General features: G+C 41.2%; 2 protein-coding genes across 2 annotated transcripts; both read right to left on the bottom strand.

Annotated features, from left to right (window-relative positions):
- Positions 1-27,976, bottom strand: LOC137488869 (uncharacterized). The gene is made up of 9 exons (XM_073936039.1): positions 27,891-27,976; positions 18,550-18,746; positions 18,317-18,481; positions 17,095-17,274; positions 10,140-10,266; positions 9,752-9,923; positions 9,024-9,090; positions 6,625-7,981; positions 1-118 (listed from the first exon to the last, which is right to left on the bottom strand). The coding sequence occupies exons 3-8, from the start codon at positions 18,345-18,347 to the stop codon at positions 7,788-7,790; spliced, it is 771 nt and encodes a 256-aa protein (XP_073792140.1). The 5' UTR covers positions 18,348-18,481; positions 18,550-18,746; positions 27,891-27,976; the 3' UTR covers positions 1-118; positions 6,625-7,787.
- Positions 13,122-17,194, bottom strand: LOC559538 (uncharacterized). Its single transcript, XM_021469181.3, has 2 exons — positions 13,429-17,194; positions 13,122-13,240 (listed from the first exon to the last, which is right to left on the bottom strand). Exon 1 carries the CDS (start codon positions 14,309-14,311, stop codon positions 13,448-13,450), a length of 864 nt encoding a protein of 287 aa, XP_021324856.2. The 5' UTR covers positions 14,312-17,194; the 3' UTR covers positions 13,122-13,240; positions 13,429-13,447.
- Positions 27,977-27,985: the final 9 nt, after the last annotated feature.

Consider the following 27,985-nt stretch of genomic DNA (forward strand, 5'->3'; position numbering starts at 1 on the left):
TCTTTGCGGCAGCTGAGTTGACTCTCTTTGCAGGAGACGAGCAGGAAAAGTTGACGTCCATGCTGACTTTTGACTCGGTGATGGGAATCTCTTCCAGCGTGAACTGCTCAGGCGCACTCTGGAGTACAGAGAAGATGTATTCAGCAAAAAAACATGTTAAGCATATTTTCGCCAAATATACAAACATGTACATACTTTAGTATACAGGGCTGTACTAATGGGCCCACAGTGTGCCAAGAATATATCCCCCACACCATTTCACCAACACCAGCAGCCTCAACTGCTGATACAAGGCAGGATGGATCCATGCTTTATTGATGTTGATGCTAAATTCTGACCCGACCATCCGAATGTGGCAGCAGAAATGGAGACTCATCAGACCAGGCAACGTTTCTCTAATCTTCTATTGTCCAATTTTGGTGATCCTGTGTGAATTGTAGCCTCAGTTTTCTGTTTTTAGCTGACAGGAGTGGCACCCGGTGTGGTCTTCTGCTGCTGCAGAACATCCGCCTCAAGGTTGGACGTGTTGTGCATTCAGAAATGCTCTTCTGCAGACCTCGGTTGTAACAAGTGCTTATTTGAGTTACTGTTGCCTTTCTATCAGCTGGAACCAGTCTGGCCATTCTCCTCTGACCTCTGACCGCTCGCTGGATATTTCCTCTTGTTCGGACCATTCTCTGTAAACCCCAGAGATGTTTGTGCGTGAAAATCCCAGTAGATCAGCAGTTTCTGAAATGCAGTTTCTGGCACCACCAACCATGCCACGTTCAAAGCCACTTAAATCCCCTTTCTTCTCCACTCTGATGCTCGCTTTGAACTGCAGCAGATCGTCTTGACCATGTCTACATGCCTAAATGCATTGAGTTGCTGCCATGTGATTATAAATTTACACTAACAAGCAGCTGGACAGGTGTACCTAATAAAGTGGCCGGTGAGTGTAAATTGAAAAAAACATATGTTTGATGTTTATGAAGTGTTAAACTTCAAATGTGAAGGTCATGCAACGCGTTTTGTGTTTTCACAGTCTCCCGAATTCCCGAGAACCTGTTTTAAAACGATGATGATGATGTGTATGTGTGTGTGTGTGTGTGTGGTAACTGCAGGAAGCAGCAGATCTGTTTGGTGAGCTCCAGCAGACTGTTCTTCCCCTAATGCAGACCTCTGCTAATGGCCATGCTCAGCCACTCGTGGACACTCTGAGCTTTTCCCTGATAGAAGAGCTCGGTCGGAGAGCAGCTCTGACACTGCAGCTCATGTTTCATTCATTTATTCATTAATTTTTCATTCGGCTTAGGCCCCGTATACACTAATGAGTTTTAAGCCTAGTTCACACTACAGGATTTTAAACATCAGCAGATCGCTGTGCCGTTCACACTACATGACTTGACTTTGTGTCTTTTAATCTCTGTGGTGGTCACACTATGCAACACTCTGTGAATGATCCACAAGAGTGGGGTCACACACTACATGATCTGACAACAACTCATTCCCTAACAGCTCATTCAAGCTATCAAACCACAGCCAATAAAATTTAGAGGGAGGAGTCGTCAGAAAAAGCTAAACACTATTGGCTGCTTGTGTGCTGATTACATCACTGACAGCGTTTCAAGCTTTGGAGAAAGCATTTAAAAACATTGTCAAATCAGCTAATTTATCAGGAGATTAATCACTCATCTGCAAGGTTCAAGTGGACAGATACACAGAGAGTTTTTAATTTTTGTAATTGTATAACTCTTTGAAATAAAACTAACAAATAACACCCTGCTGTTTTCTAACTATCAGTGTATTTCTTTCTGACATTGTCATTTTTTTTTATTACAAAACAGTAAAGAACTGAGCATTTCTGCCTTAAATTACCATATTGGTCAAAATGATTGCATGCATGTCTGATACTTTTCGCTCTGACATAAATATATGTGCATTTTTTTGCCTAGCAACTTCCTACTAACATAAACAAAACTTTCTGATGGCAAAAACATCAATTTACTTCAGATATCTTTCAAAACAGCATATTCTGTGCCGCGAAATAGCTCCTGATTAAAAGTGAAAATGAAAGCCAAGACCTTTGCGTGTTCTAATATCTTAACTACATATTTATAGGCTGTATTACCAAAAAAATATTATATTTTTAGGTTAATGGTGTCATTAAATATAATGCCAGACATTCAAAGCTTAATTTTAATATCTCAATAATAGCTTTGAATGTAAATATGTTGTGACAATATGGCGTTTTATATGAGAACGGTCAGAATGAGCAGTTTGGTAATTCTAATAGTTACAGAATTCTAGTTCCACTGTTAATAAAGCTTACTCTCATGTCTGTGTTAACACAGAATAAAGCGAGTGCGTTGATGCCCATTCTGACCAATCACAGATGTTTCTGTTGAGCTCCTGAGCACACAGGCATTCAGCTCATGCTGATATGCCCTCTCATTGGCTGCAGCTCGTCACTACATCGGACCACACGTGGGGTTGAGTCGGCCGACTGCTCTGGAATATTTAGCACTCAAATCAGGCTTAAAATCCTCTAGTGTGAACTAGGCTTTAGTTTGAAAACGGCGTTTTAGATCAAAAACGATCTACGTCCACAATAGCGTTTCACCTAGCGTTTCTGAACATATCTCCGTCCACACTACGCCACCAAAAACGTATATCACATGACCATCCGCGCACTCTGGGCATGCGCGTTCTAGCAAATACAGGGTTCTTACACCTTTTCCAGCTTCAAATTCCAGCACTTTTCAAGCACTTTCAAGGTGCATTTTTCTACTTTTTTAGCATGGTAAATTGCATTTATATATATGCTGTATGTACTTTTTCACATCTAAATCCATTGTGCTATTTTAATAAAACACAATATAACATTTCAACTTAAATTGTTGTATACTTTGGAGCATATATTTATTGGGATAGTTCACCTTAAAATGCTAAAGAAATTTAACAAAATAAAAAGTTCAGTTATTGGTTAAAGTATCTTTAAGTTTGGACTCTTACCTAAAGCTGATCTCTCAAAAAATGAGCTTACAGTCAGATTTAGTTTGGGCGTACTACCAAACTTTCATGACCAGTCGTTCATAACATTTCATGTGCATTGCTATTCAAAATTCATGTAACAAATTAAATCTTTATGAGTCTGAGAATATTCTTGCTGCAAATTAATGAACTTTTCCTATGTCATCTGTTTTGAAAATCAGTCACCAAATATGGAAACAATAGTTTGCAAGCTTTCATCAATGTTAATTTTTAGTATGTATTTATTTAATTTTTTTTATTTTATTTATTCATTGCAGGCTTTGTTTACTGCAGCAAGTTTTAAACTGTTCCTGAGCATTGCGTTGGGTGTTTTTAGATGCAAATATGCATTCTGTGTGAATGTCTTCTAAATTAGCACACATTAACAAATTTCGAACCCTGCAATTTTAAATTTAAGCAGGTTCAAGCACTTTGTCCAAAATCCAAGAACTTTTCTAACCTTGAAGACACTAAATTAAAAATTAAGCATTTTCCAGGATTTCCAGCACCCGTACGAACCCTGCAAATATAAGCAGCTGCTGTAGTAAAAAGGCAGAGTTTAACTGCACAATGGCGCCTAAAACAGACAATAGTGCTAACAATGCTCCCATTTCTGTGTCCATGTTGTTGTTTACAGTGAAGGCTGGTCTGTTGTCTTCTGGTAGCGTTAAAGCCATGTGTTATAGTCATGTGATAGGGGCTTTGTAAATAAGGGAAGGATACGCAATGACACAAAAGCCCCAATCAGGTAGCAAATCTCAAGCAGCCCTGCCTCCGTTTTCAGATGTCTCCGTTTTCCCCCCATCCACACTGAGATGGAGCAGCAACATTTTAGAATGAAAACAGCCACTCCAGCATTTCCAAAACGCTCCGTTTTCAGCGCTCGAAAACTCCGGCATAGTGTGGATGGATGGCTTAACCGTAGCATAATTCATGCGTTTATAATCCAGAGCGGCCCACTACATTCAATCAAAATGCTATTTATCTATGCACGTCTAATATTTTTATCAACTCATATTTTATAAAACACAAAAGCCATATGTATGAAATAAATAAATAAATAAAATAAACAAATAAATACTAACTTTAATCTTTTTGTATACTGTCCATAAAGATATTTGTTGAGTTCTAAAAAATACACTATTTATTCATTTTCTTGTCAGCTTAGTCCCTTTATTAATCCAGGGTCACCACAGCGGAATGAACCGCCAACTCATCCAGCAAGTTTTTACGCAGACGCAACCCATCTCTGGGAAACATCCTCAAAGACTCTTTCACACACACGCTCATACACTATAGATAATTTAGCCTACCCAATTCACCTGTACCGCATGCCTTTGGACTGTGGGGGAAACCGGAGCACACGGAGGAAACCCACGCGGGAGAACATGCAAACTCCACACAGACACACCAACTAAGTCGAGGATCGAACCTGCGACCCAGCGACCTCCTTGCTGTGAGGCGATAGCACTACCTACTGCGCCACTGCTTCGCCCATAATAATTTATTTTAATCTGATAATTTCATCATAATTATTTTAAATATATATATATATATATATATATATATATATATATATATATATATATATATATATATATATATATAATAATATCATAATTTCAACTTGTACTATCATAACTTTTAAAACCAACAGTATTTGCTAATATTATTTACTATTTCATGGACCTGGGCTGATGTGGACTAAAAACAAAATAACTCCTTTTAAATGATTAATAAATAATCTTACCTCGCTGGCCAGCAGAGGCCACCATCTCCAAACTTTTAGCATTACATCATCCACTTAAACTGATTGCGCACACACCTGTTATCAATCCCGCCAACGGCCCACGCTCCCTGTTCTGCCACGGCTAACATCTCTGAGCGTTATTCCCTTGCCTGATCTCCTGTGTATTACCCCTGACTGTTTCTGACTCTGAGTTGCCTTCTGCCTGCCCCGAACCTTGCTTGTATCTGGACTCTGAACCAAGCTGCCTGCCCTCGATCCACGCCTGATATCTGGACTCTGAACCACGCCGCCTGCCATTGATCCATGCCTGTTATATCACTCTGTGTCTGTCAGCCGCCAGCCATTCGACCCTTATTGCATACTGTTGATGTGAGTTCGGCCATAATGACATTACAATGCGTTTCCTCCTTGTCTTGTTTCTCCGTGTCTCGATCCTAGCCTTGTTTACCCTAGTTATCCTGTTTAGCCGCCAGCCTTACGACCTATTGCCTGTACTTTGATTACGACTCTGGATTTGCCTACATATACCTGTTTGCACCCGATTTGACCACTGCTTGCTTGACAACATTGAATAAACCTGCATGTTGGATCTTACCTCAGTTGTATCTGTCACTCCCTCCCCCGATCGTTAAAGAAGACTCGGCCCATGAAGGATCCAGCGGGAATTCAAGTCATGCGCCTGCGTCAAGGAGCTAGGTCCATTGAGGAGTACGTGGAGAAATTCATTGAACTGACACATCTGACATCTATGAGTGACTTGTGTTTAATGATTTTCTTTCGCGGAGGACTTGCTGAACCACTGTACTCCTACATGCCACTGCACAACCCCCACTGGGCGCTAAAATATTATATTGATCTGGCACTACAAATGAGTGGATCCTCCTTCACCATAGCCGAGTTGGGACGAAAATCCTAAATGTGTTTTTGGGGGGGGGCACTGAGGAGCAAGACCCGCTGGCAACGGGGCTTGCAACTCATCCCAATCAGCTAGCTCACAAGATGGCACCCAGTCCCAAGTCTGTTTCTGTTCCTGAAAGGCCATCTCCAGAGCTGCCAGACCCTCCAATGCTGCCAGATCCTCCAGAGCTGCCAGACCCTCCAGTGCTGCCAGATCTTCCAGAGCTGCCAGATCCTCCAGAGCTGCCAGATCCTCCAGTGCTGCCAGACCCTCCAGAGCTGCCAGACCCCCCAGAGCTGCCAGACCTGCCAGCGCCGCAGCAAGAGATGACGCCGTAACCAGCGTCGCAGCGAGAGACGATGCCGCAGCCAGCGCCACAGCCAGCGCCACAGCCAGCGCCGCAGCCAGAGTCAACGCCGCAGCCAGAGTCGACGTCGCAGCCAGCTCCGCAGCCAGAGTCGACGCCGCTGCCCGAATGGTCGCCGCCTGAGCTTCCCGAGTGTCCGCCGCCGCTTCAGCTTCCCGAACATTCACAGCTCCTTGCCCTGCCGGTCCCAGCCCAGCTCCTCGCCCTGCCGGCGCCATCCAGACAGCTCGCCCGGCCAGCGTCATCCAGACTCCTCGCCTTGCCGATCCCAGCCCAACTCCTCGCCCTGCCGGCTCCCTACAAGCCTCCAGCCCTGCCGGCTCCTCGCAGTACTCCAGGCCCTCTGTTGTCACACGATCCAGGTCCACTGCAGCTCCACGCTCCAGGTCCTCCGCTGTCGCACGATCCAGGGCCACTGCAGCTCCACTCTCCGGGTCCATATCTTGTTTCTCCGTGTCTCGATCCTAGCCTTGTTTACCCTAGTTATCCTGTTTAGCCACCAGCCTTACAACCTATTGCCTGTACTTTGATTACGACTCTGGATTTGCCTACATATACCTGTTTGTACATTGAACAAACCTGCATGTTGGATCTTACCTCAGTTGTATCTGTCACTCCCTCCCCCGGTCGTTACACATATCATGCAAACAAAAAAACATAAATACAGTACAAAAAGTCCTTACTGTTAATGCTGCATACAGTCAGAATTATTAGCCCCCCTTGAATTATTAGCAGACCTGTTTATTTTTCCCCCAATTTCTGTTTAACGGAGATAAATATCTCAACACATTTACAAACATACTAGTTTTAATAAATAATTTCTAATAACTGATTTATTTTATCTTTGCTGTGATGACAGTAAATAATACTTGACTAGCTATTTATCAAGACACTAGTATTCAGCTTAAAGTGACATAGTTAAAGGCTTAACTAGGTTAATCAAGTTAACTAGGCAGCTTAGGGTAAATAGTCAAGTTATTGTATAACAATGATTTGTTCTGTAGACTATCAAAAAATAGCTTAAAGGGGATAATAATATTGACCTTAAAAAATTAAAAACTGCTTTTATTCTAGCCTAAATAAAACAAATAAGACTTTCCCCAGAATAAAATATATTATCAGGCATACTTTGAAAAATTCCTTGCTCTGTTCAACATCATTTGTGAAATATTGAAAAAAAAATTAAAACAAAATAAAAAGGGGGGCAAAATAATTCTGACTTTAACTGTGAGTAATGTTAAGAAATAGGATTTAACAAATTAGAATTATGCATTAGAATTATACATTGTACATTAAAAGTAACCTCAAAAACATTCTAATCCATGTCAAGTGAAAAAACTAATGGGAACTAATGGGAGCTTATTGTAGAGTGCTTAAAAACACAAATGCTTCAACAACTTGTTGTTATCAAGGAAACTTACGACAAATATTTAAATAATGCTTCAATTTCAAATAAAAGAAAACTTTTTCCCTCAAACATGACATTTAGCATCTTAATAAACACTAATATATAGTGTAAAACAAAAGTATTGTTCTTTGTTATTTAATGATAGTTAATGCATTAACTAATGGGACCTTATAGTGAAGAGCTAAAATATGCTTAAACACTTTTAAAAAATCTTAATTTCCAAATATGTGTATTTACATCATTTTTGCTCATTAGTAAATATTAATAAATTCTCAAAAAGTATTTTAAAATCTTGTCACTTTATTCTTATAAATCTTCTAACATTGCTGTTATGCATGTAAAATAGTGCTCATCAACATATTGGTATGACATCACCTGGCAGAGGTGGAGTCAGCAGCTGATTGGACAGGAGCTGCAGATATTCAAGTGTGATGTCACGCACTGCAGGGATGTGGAAGAGGTGTGTGAATGTGTGAGGACTCTTGGGGGCAAAGATGTTGAGGAGGGCCATGCGGCAGTACAGACAGTACAGTACAGTACAGCTCCCTGAAACACACACACACACACACACACTAAGTGAAGTTGCATAAACTAGACTCGAGAAGAGCATGTGATATGATTGATCGCGGCTGGTCTCTCTGTAATCATTGGTAAGCCAATCGGATTATTCCAAACTCACTATAAAGGCTAAATACACTTGTCCTATTATGCAGTTTCCACAATTTTCATTGCACACTCATTGATTTTCCAGACTGTTCTGCTGTCATTTATTGCACATCTAGAATCTTTGCTTGCGGGTTGAAATGTTTTGCTTGTGAGTTTGAAAGTTTTGAACCCATGTACGCTGAGGTTAATTTTGTGTCTTTATTATTCAAACAAACATGAAGTTTTTGACCAAAATTAGGTACAATGCAATTAAAAAATAAAAGATTTCAAATAATAAAAAAAACATTAAAATAAAAAAATTACACTGCAAAAAATTAACTATTGCCATTTTATGCAGTTACCACCAGATTAATTAATTGTGTGCTTATTAGTTCTGCCTTTGCTTTTGTTTCATTTTTTGCGGATCTAAAATCTTTACTTGAGAGTTGAAGACTGCAGCTCAGTGGGCGGGATCTTCTGAAAAACCATGTTCTGTTGGCCAATCTTGACTGCGGTCACAGGTTGGCCACGCCCATTACATTTTCTCGCGATTAGACCGGAGTCACCGGCAGTGTTGCCAACTTAGTGACTTTGTCACCAAAATATTTTATTATCATTGACATAAGTTTTTTAATTAAACCTGTTTTTATTTGAAATCTTTTCTTTTTTAATTACTACGTGATTAATTTTTCTTTACAACTAAATATTTTTGATTGAATAAAAAAAAAGAAACAAATCTATTTCCATAACTAAGCCGAAGGGAAAATGAATGAATAAATAATGCAATAGTAAATGATGAACAATGATTAATAAATACTCTACAAGACTATTCATCCTTGGTCGACATTACTAAATACATTAAAAAGTGGACCATTATTCTAAAGTGTTACCGGATTAACAATAATTAAAATTACATTTGATTGCCTGTTATTTGAATACTGACCTTTGGCCTCACACAGAAGCGTGCCGATGCTGTTCTGGTAGCAGACGCAAACTCTCCACTGGGACACCTGTGGGGACACGATCACATTCACTGCACATCCATCCTTTTTTCTTTTTCAAATATTTCCCAAACGATGTTTAACAGATGTAGGAATTTTTCACCGTTTTTCCTATAATATTTTTTCTTCTAAAGTCTGATTTGTTTTGTTTTGGCTAGATTAAAAGCATTTTAAGGGCAATATTATTAGCTCCTCCAAGCTATATTTGTTTTTTGATTGTGAACAGACCACTGATATACAATGACTTGCCTAATTATAACTTTAACCTAATTAACCTAGTTTAGCCTTTAAATGTCACTTTAAGCAGATTACTAGAGTCTTGAAGAATATCTAGTCTAATATTATGTGCTGTCATTATGCCACAGAGAAAAGAAATCTGTTAATAGAAATGAGTTATTAAAACTATTATGATTAGGATGTGTTGGAATAATCTTCTCTCCCTTAAACAGAAATTGCAGGAAAAATATACAGGGGTTTAATATCTCTGACTTCAGCTGTATAAAATAACAATAACAATAACAATAATAATAATAATAATAATAATAATAATAATAATAATAATAATAATAATAATAATAATAATAAACAGCCCTTGACAGGCTTTTGCATCTGAACTCTTCATCTGTGAACAAGATAACACAGAGATGGACTTGCTTAACAGACACGCAACCTCAGGATCGGCGCCATTTTTGCTGGCGACCAGGTAAACCTCATGTGGATGCAGACGGGCAGGAGTGATGGCCAGGTGACGGCTGAGACGGTTCACAATCTGCACCAATGCAAAGTCCATCTCAAAGCTCCATTTTCTGCTGGCTTTTTGAGCATGTCGGGAATCAATGGATCTAGGCTTTTGCCTAGAAAAAGATGTATTAGACTGCCCCAAGTAACGAAAACTGTGTATCAAATGTCCTTTGTGCCGACTGCCATTAGAATTTCATTAATAATTGAGTTTTTAATGTGGTTTATGTGATGATATTGAATGTATTTGTGTTGCCTGTTTTTCTGTGATATGTGTGATGTGAGCGCTGATGTGGTGAAGCCAAAGATCATTTTAAAACCTGCAAACAAAGTGCAGGTCATATCCACAGGCCAGGATCGCCCGCCAAACACTGCGGATGTCCTGCTTGGCTCTGTCTAGAGTAAACTTGTGGAAAACTTCCAGCTTCAAAAACTTCTCTTCTGGCACTGTTGAGAAACATCGAGATAAAAGCAGATCATTCACACATTTGATCGAGCACCTGCTTGAAGTTTTCGTAGGATGTGCACACCGACCCTATTTTCAATCACTTACTTTTAGATTCTTACTAAGGAATATACAACTAAATACAAAATCATTTGCCCATTTGTGAAATAGTTTTTCAAAAACAACTCTTATACATAATTCTTTAATAATTCTATGGAGACGGCGGATAATATTTCCTTAGCTATTTCTCTAGATAGTAGTATTCAGCTTAAAGCAACATTTAAAGGCTTAACTAGGTTAATTAGGTCAATTAGACAAGTCATTGTAAAACGAACTTAAAATTCTGTAGCCAATCAAACAGCTAGCTAGCCGGCAGCTCCCACATGGTCGCCCACTGAAGCTAAGCAGGGCTGTGCTTGGTCAGTACCTGGATGGGAGACCACATAGAAAAGCTAGGTTGCTGCTGGAAGTAATGTTAGTGAGAACAGTAGGGGGTGCTTAATCTGTGGTTTGCGTGGGTCCTAACACCCCAGTAAAGTGACGGGGTCTCTATACTGCTTAGATGTTAAAATGAGGTCCTGATCCTCTGTGGTCGTTAAAAATCCCAGGAAAAAGAGAAAAAAAAATGTCCTGCGAAAAAGAGTTGGGGTTTCACCCTGACATCCTGGCCAAATTTGGCCTCCTAACCATCCCCATATTATAATTAGCTTAATCTTAATCTTTCTCCTCTCCACCAATCAGCTGATGCGCAATATGGCTGCCGTCAAGTCATCCAGATGGATGCTGCACACTGGCGGTGCATGAGGAGATTCCAGCAAAAATGTGTGTAAAGCGCTTTGAGTGTCCAGAAAAATGCTATATAAGTGAAAGGAATTAAAATATATATTTATTATAGGGGGGCTAATATTATTGACCTATTTCCCAGCTAAACTAGGACAAATAAGATTTTCTCCAGAAGAAAAATATTTACCAAGAAACATCATGAAAAATGTCCTTGCTCTGTTAAACAGCACTAGAGAAATATTTCACAGGGATAATACACTTCTTCAACGGCTAATATATTAAAATATACTTAATAAGTATAGAATATAAATGTAGTAAACGGCAGTTAAATAAAAGTTTCAATACAAAATTAAATGTGATTAGCTGACAAGAGTGTTTTAAGCTATCTATACTTTCATATGTTGCCTGATTACAGTGGTATACAGTAACATGCTTTTATGACGAACTACAATGTACTTTCAAGTAATTTCCACTTAACATGTCAGAAATCAATGCATGTGCATTTGTGGGGGGTAGTAGTACCAACTTTTTGCTAGTAGTTTGGTAATACATGCTTTAGAGAACTAAATGTATGAATGTATTAAAATAACAATTAAATTTTTCATTTTCTTGTCGGCTTAGTCCCTTTATTAATCCAGGGTCGCCACAGCGGAACGAACCGCCAACTTATCCAGCAAGTTTTTACGCAGCGGATGCCCTTCCAGACACAACCCATCTCTGGGCATAAGTTTTCAGTGTTTTGAGGGATATTTAGTGACTTTTAGAGGTTACTGTAGGTCAAACTATACAAATTATGTGTCCATTTTTATTTTTTTATTAGGCTACATGCCGATAAAAACACTTACAGTATTTTACAAGAAATGTACTTTGTGTATACTTGAGATGGTATTGGTCCTCAAGAGCTGCTATTTTCAGACTGTTGAATGATATTTTCCTAGCATTGATTGGCACGATTATGCATTTACAACTCTATGAACCGCTCAAATCTATATTTACATTATACTTTTTTATTATTAATAATAAGGACATAGATCAGAGAAAGCATTTTCTTACTATTAACGTGCTGACCCACCTCTCATACATCTTGTTTTAAAGTCCTTCAGAGGCTTTCAAGCGGTATTGGAGGGGGTCAAACCCCCCAAACCCCCTGTAATTTGCACATTGGTTATTCACACACTGCTGTCACACAACTGTTTAAACCACTTATAAAAGTGATTTTGCATAATAGGCCCCCTTTAAGACAGTATCACTTCAGGCCAATAAGTGGCAACAAGTCAATATCTACATCATACAATATACTTCAAATCATTTTCACTGAAACATGCATGTTTAACCACATTTCTTAAACAAATCACATATTTTAAGCCAGCGTTTAAGGGACAGTTCACACAGAAATGAACATTTACTCATCATTCACTCACACACAAGTGGTCTCAAACCTTGAATTTCTTTCTTCTGTTGAACACAAAAGAAGATATTTTGAAAAATGTTGTAAAAGAAAAACAGCCAAACTTTATTTTGATGGTCAGTTTGTCGAATTTAAGTTACATTGTATCTACAGTACATGCCAACTAATTTTCATTAGACTGTTGGGTTGGGGTTAGGGTAAGTTGACATGCACTTGCAAAGTTTCTTACAGTCAGTTAAATGTCTGTTGAAGGAGCAGAATCAGCAGATATTAAGCAGACAGTCTACTAATACTCAAAATAAAGATGATCTAACCATCAAAATAAAGTGGTACAGAAAAAACCCACAATAGTAGGAACGAAAAATACTATGGAAGTCAACAGCTGCTTTTTTCCGACATTCTTCAGAATATCTTCCTGTACAGACATTATTAGAACCCACTGTACATTATAATTGAAATCCTGATTTGCAATTCTACATTTGATTGTTCTTTGATGCAGTCCTTCTTCTCAAACGGTCTATAAGTTATTGTCTAACACATCAATAGATGTCAAGAAAATCCTATTGTTTACTTCTGTGTCTGGAACAAAGTGCTATTATGCTTCTCTTGGATGAATATAAATTACAAGGCTGAGCTTTACTGCTGAATGAGACACACACAAGACAGTTTATTCAATTCACATTTATTGCAAGTGTTTGGCCTGCTGGGGAAATCAAGTTCTTTCTGGAGCAGTGATTGGTCACTCTGGGGATGATGAGTGGAGATCGTGAGGCAGGCCTTCTCGTCTGGAAGAGAACAGAGTCAAGAAAATCAGTGTCGATGTCTAAATGAAGCTGAATTTGAGTATGAATTAACATGACCTCTGACCCACAGAGAATTCTATATATACATATGTGTGTGTGACATACAGCATGTTCCAGAAGTGTTACTAAGCTTAGTCAGATGTCATGTCACTTAAATGAGATGAAATTACCTTTTAGAAAGTGTCCACACTAGCTCCTGCTCCTGAAGTAGGCATAAGCAGCACAGACACCTATGCCGACTCCGACCCAGGCTGCTGGACTGCTCACCGCAGCTTTCACAGCACTTTTCACATTGTTGGAGATCCTTCTTCCCCATGAAGACTCGCTGTTCGCTCTCTCCTCTGTTTCACCAGCGGCCTCTCTCTCTGTTTCTCCACTGGTCTTTCTCTCCTCTGTATCTCCAGCGGCCTCTCTCTCTGTTTCTCCACTGGTCTTTCTCTCCTCTGTATCTCCAGCGGCCTTTCTCTCTGTTTCTCCACTGGTCTTTCTCTCCTCTGTTTCTCCAGCTGTCTCTCTCTCCTCTGTTTGTCTTGGAGAGCTGCTGTCATTATCTGAGAGGACCTCAATTGTCTTGTCTGGACCCCACATGATGATCAGAGGTTTATTCAGTAAATCAGTGAAGTTCAGAGCTTTTTGTGCTCGCACTGCATCACGTCGATGATGGAAAGTCACAAAGGCATAAGCAGGAGAGATGATGTTGTTTCTGCACACTTGCACAGTCGAGATGGACCCCAATGCACCAAACTTTTCAATAAGCTGTTGTTCGGTGACCATTGGGTGCAGATTGCTCACGAGCAGTGTCTTCAGCTCAATAAAGCGGCTCGTGGGGACCACAGGATCTGGTTGCTGGTCCCGTCCTGAATGCTCAAAAGTCACATAAATGTGTCTGCAATTAGTGTCTTCATCAAAAGAAAAATCCAAAGAGTGGATTTGGCTGAACTGTTTCATTGACTCAATCAGTTCTTGTTCGTCCACATCTGGGTCCAAAGTCAGAACAACCGATGACCACTCGTGATGAGGGTTGTCTGAAGACTGATTATAGTGAGTATCCATAGCGAACGAGTCCTTCACAATCACAGATTTGTCAATTCGTACAGTAACTGTGTGATTTACCAAGTCACCGTCCTGAATGCTGGCAAACTGAGATGAGCTGTTTTAACATAGAACTACTATAGAACACATTCTATGACTGTCGTTGCTAAGCAACCATCAGCTGGGAGCGCGTGTGTGCGCACACAAACAGGATTCTAAATTGTTTATAAATGAATCTTAATCTGTTGACTATTAGATAAACTATTTATTACTATTGTTTTATCCTACAGATGATTGTTAATGTGCTGTTAATTATTATTTATTAGAAAAACCACCACTACTATGTCAATTGTTTTTATATGTCCTATTTAATGTAAGCATCACAAATGCTTTGGAGATACATATGTAACATTTGTCAAGCCAATAAAATAATCTGAAAACATTGACTTTCTCTGTGTGTGTGTTGGTATTTTTAAAGTTTTAACATATACATCTATTGAAAAATAACCAGTTTCTGTTGGTTTACAGAAGCTTTTAGCAGAAACCTTTGTCTCCTCAGCTGCTTCAGTTTATTTAATGAAGGATTGAGTGCGGAACAGTTTCTTATCTGAAGATATTCGGTCACAGAACTAAACCTACCTGCAAGAGTGATTTATATTTGACTGAATAGAGTTGATAAAATAATAATATTCACGGGTGTAAAATTCCTAAATTCACCTCTCACATTATATCCCTTATTAATCTTCTGTATATACTTAGAAATAATGTATGTATGTATGTGTATACAGTTGATGTCAGAATTATTAATCCCCCTGTTTATTGTTTTTCCCAATTTCTGTTTAACAGAGAGAAAATTATTTCAACACATTTCTAATCATAGCAGATTTAATAACTCATTTCTAATAACTGATTTATTTTATCTTTGTCATGATGACAGTAAATAATATTTGACTAGATATTCTTCAAGACACTTCTATACAGCTTAAAGTGACATTTAAAGGCTTATCTAGGCTAATTAGGTTAATTAGGCAGGTTAGGGTAATTAGGCAAGTTATTGTATAACGATGGTTTGTTCTGTAGACTATAAAAAAAAATAAAGCTTAAAGGGACTAATAATATTGACCTTAAAATGGTGATTTAAAAAAAAAAGCTGCTTTTATTCTAGCTAAAATAAAACAAATAAGACTTTCTCCAGAAGAAAAAATATTATCAGACATACTGTGAAAAAGTCCTTGCTCTGTTAAACATCGTTTGGGAAATACTTTAAAAAAAGGGGAAAAAATGACTTCAACTGTATGCATGTATAAATAAATAAATAAATATATGTATAAGATTGCAGCTTTAAATATTTAATCGGTCACACTTAGCAATAAGATTTCATTAGCCTCTTAAACCCAGTGCTATTTTGGGATTTCCACCTGGTTTTTGCCTACCCAAATTTAAAAGCTTCCAAAATCCACACGCAGAGGTGTAAATGCAAAAATTTAGTATCATTTTAAAGAAAACCCTTTGAAGTTTCATAAAGCACTATAGAAAGTGTTCAAAATAACTGTATATGATATCTGTGTTACACTGGAGCATTTTAAAGCCGTGATTCATCAGCGGATTGCTCATATGTCAGCTTATAGTCAAATCAGCTGATGGATGTGAATTTAAAACACAGTGTCCTTGTATGTGTGGTTACACTAAGTAAACAGCGGTGAGTTCGGTAAACTGATGACCTTCACGGCCAATTGCAGTCATTTCTGTTGAGCATGTGACCACAATGGCAAATCAGCGCTGTTTAAGAACACGCTCAATGGCGCTCAAATGTTAGCGTGAAATGGACGCTTTTAAACAACATTACAGGCTCGTTCTGAAAACATAGTCCCGTGGACGTTTCTGGAGACCGCGAATTATGTAGCCGGAGGTACGTATGGTATGGCTGCATTAAATTCTTTTTAAACGAACGCTAACTGTGGAGGGCTTTCCCACCGCAACCAGTTTGTCCAGTTACCTCATCGTGTACGTCAACGGACTTGAGACGCCAGAAAGGAGTTGACCAGGATGACGATGATGACGAGATTCGAGTCCAGGGAAAAGCGGTTCCAGAAATCAGGTAAAACAAAAACAGAATCAAAAAAATAAAATGAATGAGTGAATAACAGGGTGAGAATGTGGTAAAATCAAAAAACATGGTAAAAATCAGACGAGGGCTTTTCTTTTTCTGAATGGCTTTTGAAAATCATTGGTTGAGTTTAGGGAAGTAAGTGAGTGGGCGGTTCAATCGATAAAACTGGTTGGATTTAGGGAAGGAGGAGGGTGGGTCAGTCAATTGGTCAGCTGGCCAGTTAGAAATTCAGTCAGACAGAGAGTCAGGTCGGTCAACAGTGGCCTCCGGTGGGTTTACGCGTGGACAGCGGGCGCAAACGGCACTAGCGGGAGAACTTACTCAAGAAATTTGAGATCTGAAAAACACAGCAGCCTCTTGTGGATTCGCGAAAACAAAAAGTGCAAAAATAGTTACCTCCCGGGACGTATTTCGCGGTCTCCAGAAATGTCCATGGGACTACGCTTTCAGAATGAGCCTGTTTTTTTTTTTTAAACTTCAGTATCGATTGGTACCGAATTCCAGTATCGTGACATTATAAAAGCACATTTAAGACCCTTAAAGACTTAATGAAAAGGAAAACAAACTGTAGAAATAAACAAAACAGCAATGTGTTGAATGCAACATATAATGTCTAGGGCAGGGGTGTCCAGGATTGATTTTCTACACCTCTGGTTGTATAAACTCAAGAGCAAATTAAATGAGCATATCTCACCTAGCAGCTCCACGACCTGAATGAGCACAGAAGTGGGCACCGTGTCCAGCTCATCCTCAGAGCGCTCTATGGTTTCTCCTACACTGTAGGTTAGCAGCTGTTCAGTGAAAACCATCGCCAATGGAAACTCAAGAAGCAACGAGTGCAACACCAGCACTGCTCCAGGAGGGGGAGACACGCCTGTGGACAGAAATATAGATATGAGCTAAAGTCAGCAGGAATGGTCTTAATGAATCTGATTGTTCACTTAGAGAATGCAAAATAATGCAGATCACTGTTAAAATAAAATAAATGTACAGTGGGGAAAATAAGTATTAAACACGTCATGTTTTACTATAAGAGCTGCTGACATTGAATTGAACCTGATTTTGGTAAAAACCCAAACAATACAAACATAAACATAAAACAAAACCAAAAAATATGAGTTTTGTGTAATAACAATGAAACAACACAAGGAGAAAGTACTGAACTGTTGAAACGTATTTAATACTTTATATAAAAGGATTTTTTGGTGATCGCAGCTTAAAGACGCCTCTCACATGGAGACTGAAGCCTCATGCGTTGCTCAGGTGTGAGTTTCTCATAGACTTCAACAGAATGTCGAAATCTTGATTCTTCTGTGGGTCTCGTCTATTAAATCTGTCCTTTCTTGATGCGTGGAGTTTGCAATGCAGGTCGGAGGATACATGATCGCAACTTTAAACTGAGTTTTACTTTGCTAAAAAAATAAGAAAACGTGGGCTCGGACGAGCCATGCAGTTACAGAAATGCGGTTTGCCGCCTCGAATGGGGGCGCACCTTTTGAAAAGCTTCTTTTGGATCTTCTGCGCAGAGTTGTGCGCGCAGCTGGGTTTTAAACTGTGGTGGCATGTCAACTACTGACTGACCAATGGTCTCCTGGCAAAGTTTGAGCGGGAGATTTTCTTTGTCTCTGGACCGCTAATATGCAAAATAAGGGTCCGTCCGAAAGCATGCGAAGAGACATTAACTCAGAGCATTAAATCATTTAAGCTGTATAGATTACGATCACGCGCTACGCATCATGTGTTGTAAAATGGCAGGAGAAACCTAACGGTATTAAACACGACAGTTTTAAGAAATACATCAACATGATTCACACATTCTTAGCTGGTATAGTGTCTTAAAAAGGGCATGAGAGAGAGATTCACATGATAGAAAAGTCCGAAATTAAATACAAAGTTTACAAACACATAACATTTACTTATGGGCTGATTCAGGAGTTCTGAGTCCATTTCAGCGTCGGGAGCCTTGTGTGTGTGTCCCTGTGTGTCTGTGTGTCTCGGGAGGAAGGGGGGACAGGAATGTCTTTTGAAGTTTAGGCAACCATCTCTTTTGTGTTTTCGCAGTCTCCCGAGTTCCCAAGAACCTGTTTTAAGACGATGATGATGATGATGATGATGATGATGTGTGTGTGTGTGTGTGTGTGTGTGGTACCTGCAGGAAGCAGCAGATCTCTCCAGTAGACTGTCCTCCCCCTGATGCAGAGCTCTGCTGATGGCCATGCTCAGCCACTCGCGGACACTCTGAGCGTTTCCCTGATAGAAGAGCTCAGTCGGAGAGCAGCTCTGACCCTGCAGCTCATGCAAGACCGACTTGAGCCAACAGCACAGAGTTACAGCTGATCCAGCCATCTATACACACACACAGGAGAGTCAGCAGACAGATTATGAGAAATGACTTCATCTTTCATTCATTCATTCATTTTTCATTCGGCTTAGGCCCCATTTACACTAATGCGTTTTAGTTTGAAAACGGCATTTTAGATCAGAAACGATCCACGTCCACACTAGCGTTTCACCTAGCGTTTTTGAACATATCTCCGTCCGTATAGCACGTGACCCATTTCTGTGTCCATGTTGTTGTTTACAGTGAAGGCTGGTCTGTTGTCTTCTGGTAGCGTTAAAGCCATGTGTTATAGTCATGTGATTGGGGCTTTGTGAATAAGGGAAGGATACGCAATGATACAAAAGCCCCAATCAAGTAGCGAATCTCAGCAGCCCTGCCTCCGTTTTCAGATGTCTGCGTTTTTCCCCCATCCACACTGAGACGGAGCAGCAGCATTTTAGAATGAAAACAGCCGCTCCAGCATTACCAAAATGCTCCGTTTTCAGGGCTCAAAAACCCTGGCATCGTGTGGACGGATGGCGTAACCGTAGCAAAACTTATGCGTTTTCAAACTAAAACGCATTAGTGTAAACGGGGCTTTAGTCTCTTTATTCATCAGGGGTCACCACAGCAGAATAAACCACTAACTATTCCAGCATATGTTACGCAGTGGATGCCCTTCCAGCCGCAACCCAGTACTGTGAAACACCCATCACATGCACATTCATACACTACAGCCAATTTAGTTAATCGATTCCCCTATAGCGCATGTGTTTGGACTGTGAGGGAAACCGGAGCACGCAGACAAAACCCACGCCAACACGGGGAGAACATGCAAACTCCACACAGAAACGCCAGCTGAGCCGAGGCTTGAACCAGCGACCTTCTTGCTGTGAGGCGACAGCACTACCTACTGCGTCACTGTTTCGCCAAAATAAAAACTGTCGAGGATAAAAACACAATAAATCCCTGGGCTTGTTTCCATTGCATTCCTCTGTAACGCCGGGGAGTAACACCACAACAGAAGGTAGGATCCAATGTGCAGGTTTATTCACAGTCAGGCAAGCAGTAGTCAATACGGGAGCAAACAGATATATGTAGAAAATCCAGAATCGTAGTCAGTAAACAGGCAATAGGTTGTAAGGCAGGCGGCTAAACAGGATGACAAGGATAAACAGGGCTAAGAACAAAACACGGGAAAACAAGACCAGGATAACGCGTTGTAATGTCACCTTACAGATAAACAAGACTCGGCAAACTGAAGGGGTGAATGTGTGGCTTAAATAGTGTGTGTTAATCAGTCTCTGAAAGTCCTCAGGTGTGCAAATGTAATCAAGCTGGATGAGTGAGCAGGTGTGAGTGTCTAGGAGAAGTGCATGTATGCATATGTAGTCCAGAAGAAGGCAGATATGTAGTTTTATGAGTGAGTGTTTACCAGCGACATCTGGTGGTTGTTCGCTGGTGAACATGACAGAGCCCCCCTCTAAGGAGTGGCTTCCAGACACTCCTAATACTGTTCAGGCGGGAGGTGGAGCGGAGGCGGAACTGGGGGAGGGATGGAGGGCCAGGACCATGCAGCGGGGGCGTACCTGGAGCGTGGAGCAGCGGAGGGCCTGGAGCGTGGAGCAGCGGAGGGCCTGGAGCGTGGAGCAGCGGAGGGCCTGGAGCGTGGAGCTGCGGAGGGCCTGGAGCGTGGAGCTGCGGAGGGCCTGGAGCGTGGAGCTGCGGAGGGCCTGGAGCGTGGAGCTGCGGAGGGCCTGGAGCGTGGAGCTGCGGAGGGCCTGGAGCGTGGAGCTGCGGAGGGCCTGGAGCGTGGAGCTGCGGAGGCTCTGGATCATGAGGCTGCGACCATTGGGGAAGCTTAGGTGGCAGCGGCCATTCAGGAAGTTCAGGCGGCGGCCATTCAGGAAGTTCAGGCGGCGGCCATTCAGGGAGCTCAGGCGGCGGCGGCCATTCAGGAAGCTCAGGCGGCGGCCATTCAGGAAGCTCAGGAGGCGGCCATTCAGGAAGCTCAGGAGGCGGCCATTCAGGAAGCTCAGGAGGCGGCCATTCAGGAAGCTCAGGAGGCGGCCATTCAGGAAGCTCAGGAGGCGGCCATTCAGGGAGTTCAGGCGGCGGTGGCCATTCAGGGAGCTCAGGCGGCGGCGGCCATTCAGGGAGCTCAGGCGGCGGCAGCCATTCAGGGAGCTCAGGCGGCGGCGGCCATTCAGGGAGCTCAGGAGGCGGCCATTCAGGGAGCTCAGTAGGCGGCCATTCAGGGAGCTCAGGAGGCGGCCATTCAGGGAGCTCAGGAGGCGGCCATTCAGGGAGCTCAGGAGGCGGCCATTCAGGGAGCTCAGGAGGCGGCCATTCAGGGAGCTCAGGAGGCGGCCATTCAGGGAGCTCAGGAGGCGGCGGCCATTCAGGAAGCTCAGGCGGCGGCGGCCATTCTGGAGGTTCAGGTGGCTCTGGTAGCTCTGGCGGCAGCGGCACTGGAGGGTCTGGCAGCACTGGAGGGTCTGGCAGCACTGGAGGGTCTGGCAGCACTGGAGGGTCTGGCAGCTCTGGAGGGTCTGGCAGCTCTGGAGGGTCTGGCAGCTCTGGAGGGTCTGGCAGCTCTGGAGGGTCTGGCAGCTCTGGAGGGTCTGGCAGCTCTGGCGGTGGCAGCTCTGGTGGTGGCATCAGCTCTTGTAACTCAGGTGGTGGTGGCCATTCTGGTGGCTCAGGTGATGGTATTTCAGGAACTGAAACAGGAACTATGGCAGGAACGGACAAGGAACAGGAAACCATCTTGTGAGCAGGTGGCAGATTGGCGCTTACCACATTGTGAGCTGGAGGGCTGGTTGTGACCACATTGGGAGCTGGAGGACTGGAGTCGGCCATCTTGTGAGCTGGAGGACTGGAGTCGGCCATCTTGTGAGCTGGAGGACTGGAGTCGGCCATCTTGTGAGCTGGAGGACTGGAGTCGGCCATCTTGTGAGCTGGAGGACTGGAGTCGGCCATCTTGTGAGCTGGAGCAGCCATCTTGCAAGCTGGAAGACTGGAGGTGGCCATCTTGCAAGCTGGAGGACTAGAGGCGGCCATCTTGTGAGCTGGAGCAGCCATCTTGTAAGCTGGAGGACTAGATGCGGCCATTTTCTGAGCTGGGTGTGTGGTGGTGGAATGAGCAGCAAGCCCCGTTGCCAGCGGGTCTTGCTGTCCTTTGCCCCCCCCCCAAAAAATATTTAGGGGTGTCCTCCACCTTGCCAACAGTGAAAGGAGACCCACTCATTTGCAGTGCAAGATCAATGTATTTTTCCAATGTCCAGTGGGGTTCGTACAGTGGTATACATGAATACAGAGGTTCAGATAACCCGCCATGGAAAAATATCATCTGGCACAAATTGTCCAAAGCTGTAAGGTGGGCTACCTGAATAAAGTCCTCCACGTATTCTTCGATGGGGCGATCTCCCTGACGAAGACGCATGAGTTGAATTCCTGCTGGATCCATTTTGTGGCCGAGTCTTTTGTAACGCCGGGGAGTAACACCACAACAGAAGGTAGGATCCAATGTGCAGGTTTATTCACAGTCAGGCAAGCAGTAGTCAATACGGGAGCAAACAGATATATGTAGAAAATCCAGAATCGTAGTCAGTAAACAGGCAATAGGTTGTAAGGCAGGCGGCGAAACAGGATGACAAGGATAAACAGGGCTAAGAACAAAACACGGGAAAACAAGACCAGGATAACGCGTTGTAATGTCACCTTACAGATAAACAAGACTCGGCAAACTGAAGGGGTGAATGTGTGGCTTAAATAGTGTGTGTTAATCAGTCTCTGAAAGTCCTCAGGTGTGCAAATGTAATCAAGCTGGATGAGTGAGCAGGTGTGAGTGTCTAGGAGAAGTGCATGTATGCATATGTAGTCCAGAAGAAGGCAGATATGTAGTTTTATGAGTGAGTGTTTACCAGCGACATCTGGTGGTTGTTCGCTGGTGAACATGACATCCTCACAGTTAAATAAAACAAAGTATGGCTTCAAAATACAGATGATGCATAAAACAAACAGGACCTCCACATTTTAAAACAGGAACAAAATAATTCACAAATACAATTATTCCTTTATTCATTCCTTATTCTTTTCGGCTTAGTCCCTCTATTAATCAGGGAATGTGGAATGAACCATCAACTTATCCAGCATATGTTTTATGCCGTGGATGGCCTTCCAGCTGCAACCCTATTCACAATCAAGTAACATATCTAATAAAACATCCTCATCTACTATGCAAACTAATTATCCTCAACAAACAATCATCTTTTGATAGGTTTTTTAAACCTCCTTAAGTCTTTTATTTCCTTGACAGATTTTGGTAATTTGCTCCACATGTTTGCACTTGTATATAAAAACGTATTTTTCCCCACTACACTTCTAAATTTAAATAAACAAATATTAAAATCCAAACCCCTGTTGCCTCACCATTTGAAAATAGTTCACCAAATAACTAGGAACCACACATTATTAAACATTTTACGTACTGTAAGGTCCAGCCAGTTGGCCCAATGCCTGTGTCCACTGGTGGATGAAGGTTCACTGCATGTTCGGTCTTTCCAGTGCACAATGTTGATTTATATTAACTTAGCTCATATCTGTCTCCAATTTTAATATGAGGTGGTTTAGAATAATATTATATTTATCCTCGTTTTATCTGACTCCAATCATAAAACATTAAGAAGATTATATCAATATGTAATTTAGATAAATGTTTGAACCTTTTGTCTTCACTAGTAACTATTACATCCGTTCATTCGGGTGCTCATGTCGCTCAGAGAAATCGCCTCGGCCGAAGGCGTCCCTCACGGTCACACTCCGGTCAGTCTTGAATATTAAACAGAGGTAAATTGACTAATACTTTAGATGGCCGCTACCAGCGCGCTCGTTCTAAAATACTTTAGTTAGTCCCGCTTAGATGTACACCTTTGAGTTAAGACAATCATCATTTCTAATTAGAGGTTAGGGCATTAATATAAATGTACCCGACTACTGGACTCTATAGTAACTTTGGTTTTCACCAAGCCCATGGTTTCCCAAATGAACTTAATTTAGAATAATATTACCTTCAAACAAAGGTCGGGTACCCAATCTAGGTTAGTCGTGCAACACCTTGTTGACCTAGACGGAAGTTATCGCCCTTTCCACCTAAGTACACATGAATCAATATCAAGAGTCAGCCGGATCCCTAAAACACAATTAGTGTGCCCAATGCTCCATCTCAATTGGATTTTAGTCCGTCTACTGACCTGACGCAAGACGTGCGGAAACAAGGATACAGCGTAATCTACTTGAATTAATAATTACAGAGTGAGCAAAATATGGTCAAACATTACAATTTATTAGTCAGGTAATGTATTATGCCAATTCAATAAGTCAATTCATAAATGATCAATACAAAACATCAAATTATCAAAGATAAATCCAAGATGAAAGATGCATACCTGACTTCAAAAATATACATAACTAGGAGCAGGCTCCATGTTATGGGCTTATCTGGTTAGGCAGAATCGCCCTGCGCCTTTCTCAGACCTTAAATAATCCAAGAATTCCCTCAAGGAAGGGGGTGTGTGTTTATAACAAAAGGAAAAAGTCACACCCTTCACAGTGGTTCAAAAGATGCCTGAAGTTATATATTTATTGTGTTGATTATGTCTGTTTCTGAGAGAATGAGACCATTGTACCAATCGCACTGAGACATTTCAAATGATATCAAACATGATAGTTAAAGTCAGTTTGGTTAATCTAGAACATTCAAACATTGAAATGACCATATGCGTGAGTTGGGGGGATGAAGCTGAGTTTCAGCAGACTCAGATGCAAATGCAGCAGGAACTGGTTTTTCCCGCATTCCCCCCTGGTGGGTTGTGGGGTCAATTGGCCCTGTTTTCAGCTCATGTTTTGAATTGTCAAAGACATCAAAAATATTTGTAATATTTCAATTCTTACAGTACCATTCCCAGTTTTAAAAAACATTAGTGCTGTCAATCAATTAAAAAAAAATTAACTAATTAAACACACTTTTTGTTTTGCAATTAGCTCTGCACAAGACTTTTGGCCAGCGAAGAAATTAAAATGGTCGTGCCGAACTGAGTCTGGTTCTCTCAAGGTTTTTTTTCTTCACTCCCATCAGGTGAAGTTTTTTTTCCCTCTCCGCTGTCGCCACTGGCTCGCATGGTTCAGGATTGGTAGAGCTACGCATCGATGAATTTGCTCTTCAGTGTTTGAACTCTCAGTAATGATTAAATCACACTGAACTGAGCTAAACTGAACTAAACTGAACTTAAGCACTAAAAACTGAACTACACTGTTCCAGTTACTATGACCATTTATGTGAAGCTGCTTTGACACAATCTACATTGTAAAAGCGCTATACAAATAAAGCTGAATTGAATTGAATTGAATTAATCACAATTAATCACATTTACTGAAACTTGTCATTTTGGCTATTTAAATGTAGATTTTATGTAAACGCAAGACAAAAAACTACTTAAATTCAAAATATAATTATTTATTAGAATTTTTGTTTAACTTGTAACACAGAGTTGTTCATGTAAACAACATACCCACAATAAACCATCAAGATCCTGCTGGACAGCCATATTTATAACAGAAATAAAAACATAGGCCTGTTAGTGCCATGTGAATTTCAAAACAATCAATGCCAATAAAGAAAAAATTGATTTCCATGTTGGATTCTAAGTGGACTACAAAATAATGCCAAAATACAGGAATTGCAAATATGGAATTTGGAAATTTATAATAATAATAAAGTATTGAATACAAACAATTGCACTCATTGAAAAGTTGGATTGCTGTGAGTTGAGAACATTAATTATAAAGTAGAAACAATTTAGCTTAGTCCTCCTCTACATTTAGCCAGTTGCTAAGACAGTCCAGTCTGTTGACATTATCGGGGGACAATGTGGACCTTTTCTTTTGAATGATGTGAGCTGAGAGTGAGAACAGTCTCTCACAAGCAGGATCACTGAATCAGCATATAAATTTCGGTGCCTAAGTTTGTTGCCACTGGTGCTGCGACAAGGACGTAAGAAGCATCAACGGGTACATCAAAGGCATGCCCTGGTACGCGTTGTGTCACACCAAAGACTATTTCTTACAGGGACTTTGGTCATACCATCTCTAAACATTTAAACAACTTTGAGGGATACAGACCACGGCATCGGATGTTTAGGCATTTGTTCTTGTTTCTAGGAAATGCACGCACACACGCACGCGCACACACACACACACACACAGAACATGCGCAGGACAGTGACTCCCTGACTCCCTTCAGATTCACATGATCTCGTTCATCAAATTTGCTTAAACTAAGCGTTCAAAAGCATGGCTATATTTCACAAGGATTCTGACAGAGCAACGTGAAGCAGACGATTTACAAAAGTTGCGTTTAAGGGGGAAACAAGACAGAATGCACTGTCTTTGACAGCTCACGACATCATCTGAGTTTTACTGAGTACATTTACATGGACACCATTGTAAATGTAGTAATGAGATGCCAATGTCTTCATAAAACACAGCAAATTTCATGACAGCATTGACCTAAAATGAATGGTATGGCCTGTTGCCAATTAAAGAAAAGCAAAAACTGTGCCGAGTAGTAAAAATTGCCAGTGCAATTTTAGGTAAAGCACAAAGACAACCAAATAAAATGTTCTTAACGAGAATTAAACAGAAAGCACACGTCATTCTTGAAGATTGTTGCCATCCCTTGAATATAGCATCTAGGCTTTTGCCATTAAAAAGACGTCATATGCCTAGTTCAGACTGCGTGATTTTAGCCACGATTTTGGCTCGCCGACAGGTTTTGAGAAATCGCCGACAAATGCCTGAAATCACAGGCAAATCGCTGCTCGTGCACGTGAGTGACAATCACACAGTATGAATGATCAAAGACGCGATCTGAGAGAATCGCCGATAAGTCGCTGATGCCTGTGAGAGATTTGGCGTGCTAAATATCTGGAGCTGTCGGCGATTCAAATCATGCCGTGTGAATTGAGTTTTGACTGAAAATAACATAAGCGATCGCCTACAGCCAATGAGAGAGCAGCATTCACTTGTGTGTGCGTGTGTGTATACCTGCTGCAGGCCAGTGGGAGGCTGGGGGAAAAGTTAAAAGCGCTCTTTTTCGGTTTATTTGGACCCACGAAATGGAGGGAAAACTAGTGGAGGTTGGACCAACCGTGTCTGTTTGATGTTTCATACAGAAAGAAATTAGTTTATTATCAACGTTGAGGAGAAATGGCTAATTCCCTTTAAACCCAGGTGAGCAAACATGTACATGTTCTACCCCATTAAAGGCTTCTTTCTCATTATGTAGTTAATAACAAAAGATAGGCTATACTACATGTTTTTGGCTGTGAGACATAGTTTGGACGAAGTTGTCGGTGATTCTCCCTATAGTAAAGTCATGCAATGTGAATGTCCATGTAGCCGAACCATCTTGCAGTGTAAACAAAGCAGCGACGAAACGCAAGCCCAGATAGTCATGCAGTGTGAAAACATCTGTGACACGACTAGTTGGAAAATCATGCAGTCTAAACTCGGCATTAGACTGTCACAGTCAAATAAATGTTCAGATGGATCCAAGTGCGAGTGAAAAATAATATTTATTTGACACAATCAAAATAAATGCAAGGAGTGAGTGCGGTGCTAGGACTAGGAGACAACAGGGCAGGGATCTGTCACATCCGTCAGTGACCACCTGAGGGCGCTGTAGTGCATCAGGACTCAGAAAGCACTACAGCGTCCTAGAAAGACTACAATTCCATACATACCACGCGCATACACCGGAACACATACACTGACCTGTCATCTCATCTGTTCTGTGTTACCGTTGATTATCTGGACTATATATTTCATCATTCCACCGTTTGTTATCGCGTCGTTTGTCTTCCTTGTCCCAGTATCCAGTAAGTCTAGTATTCCGAGTTTGTTATTCTGATCTTGTTCTTGTATTTTGCCTTAGTCTAGTTTGTGTGTTATTTGTCTCGTCTGTTTTCTAGTTAAGTTTAGTTGTTTGAGTTTGTTATTCCAGAGCCTCGTCTGATTTAGTTTCTGGTTTTGTCGTTTATTTGTTACTTTGTATTCTGATCACCTTGTTTGTTGCACTGTAAATAAATAATCTGCACTTGGATCCGCACCTTTTTGTTTCTCTGTTTTGATCACGCTAAATTGTGACAGGATCAGGCAGAAAAACAGGGTCCAGTGGTAACTCCTCACGGTCCTGAGCACAGAC

Source organism: Danio rerio, chromosome 21 (genome assembly GCF_049306965.1).
Source record: "Danio rerio strain Tuebingen ecotype United States chromosome 21, GRCz12tu, whole genome shotgun sequence".
Lineage (NCBI taxonomy): Eukaryota > Metazoa > Chordata > Actinopteri > Cypriniformes > Danionidae > Danio > Danio rerio.

Excerpts from the sequence above, each read along its gene's own strand:
- LOC137488869 (XM_073936039.1), bottom strand. The coding sequence starts at position 18,347 with ATGGACTCAGAACTCCTGAATCAGCCCATAA. Across the intron at positions 17,275-18,316 it reads ACTCCTGAATCAGCCCATAA|GCGTGTCTCCCCCTCCTGGA; the intron begins GTAAATGTTATG and ends TTCTGTCCACAG. Across the intron at positions 10,267-17,094 it reads TCAGGTCGTGGAGCTGCTAG|TGCCAGAAGAGAAGTTTTTG; the intron begins GTGAGATATGCT and ends GTTTCTCAACAG.
- LOC559538 (XM_021469181.3), bottom strand. The coding sequence starts at position 14,311 with ATGGATACTCACTATAATCAGTCTTCAGACAACCCTCATCACGAGTGG.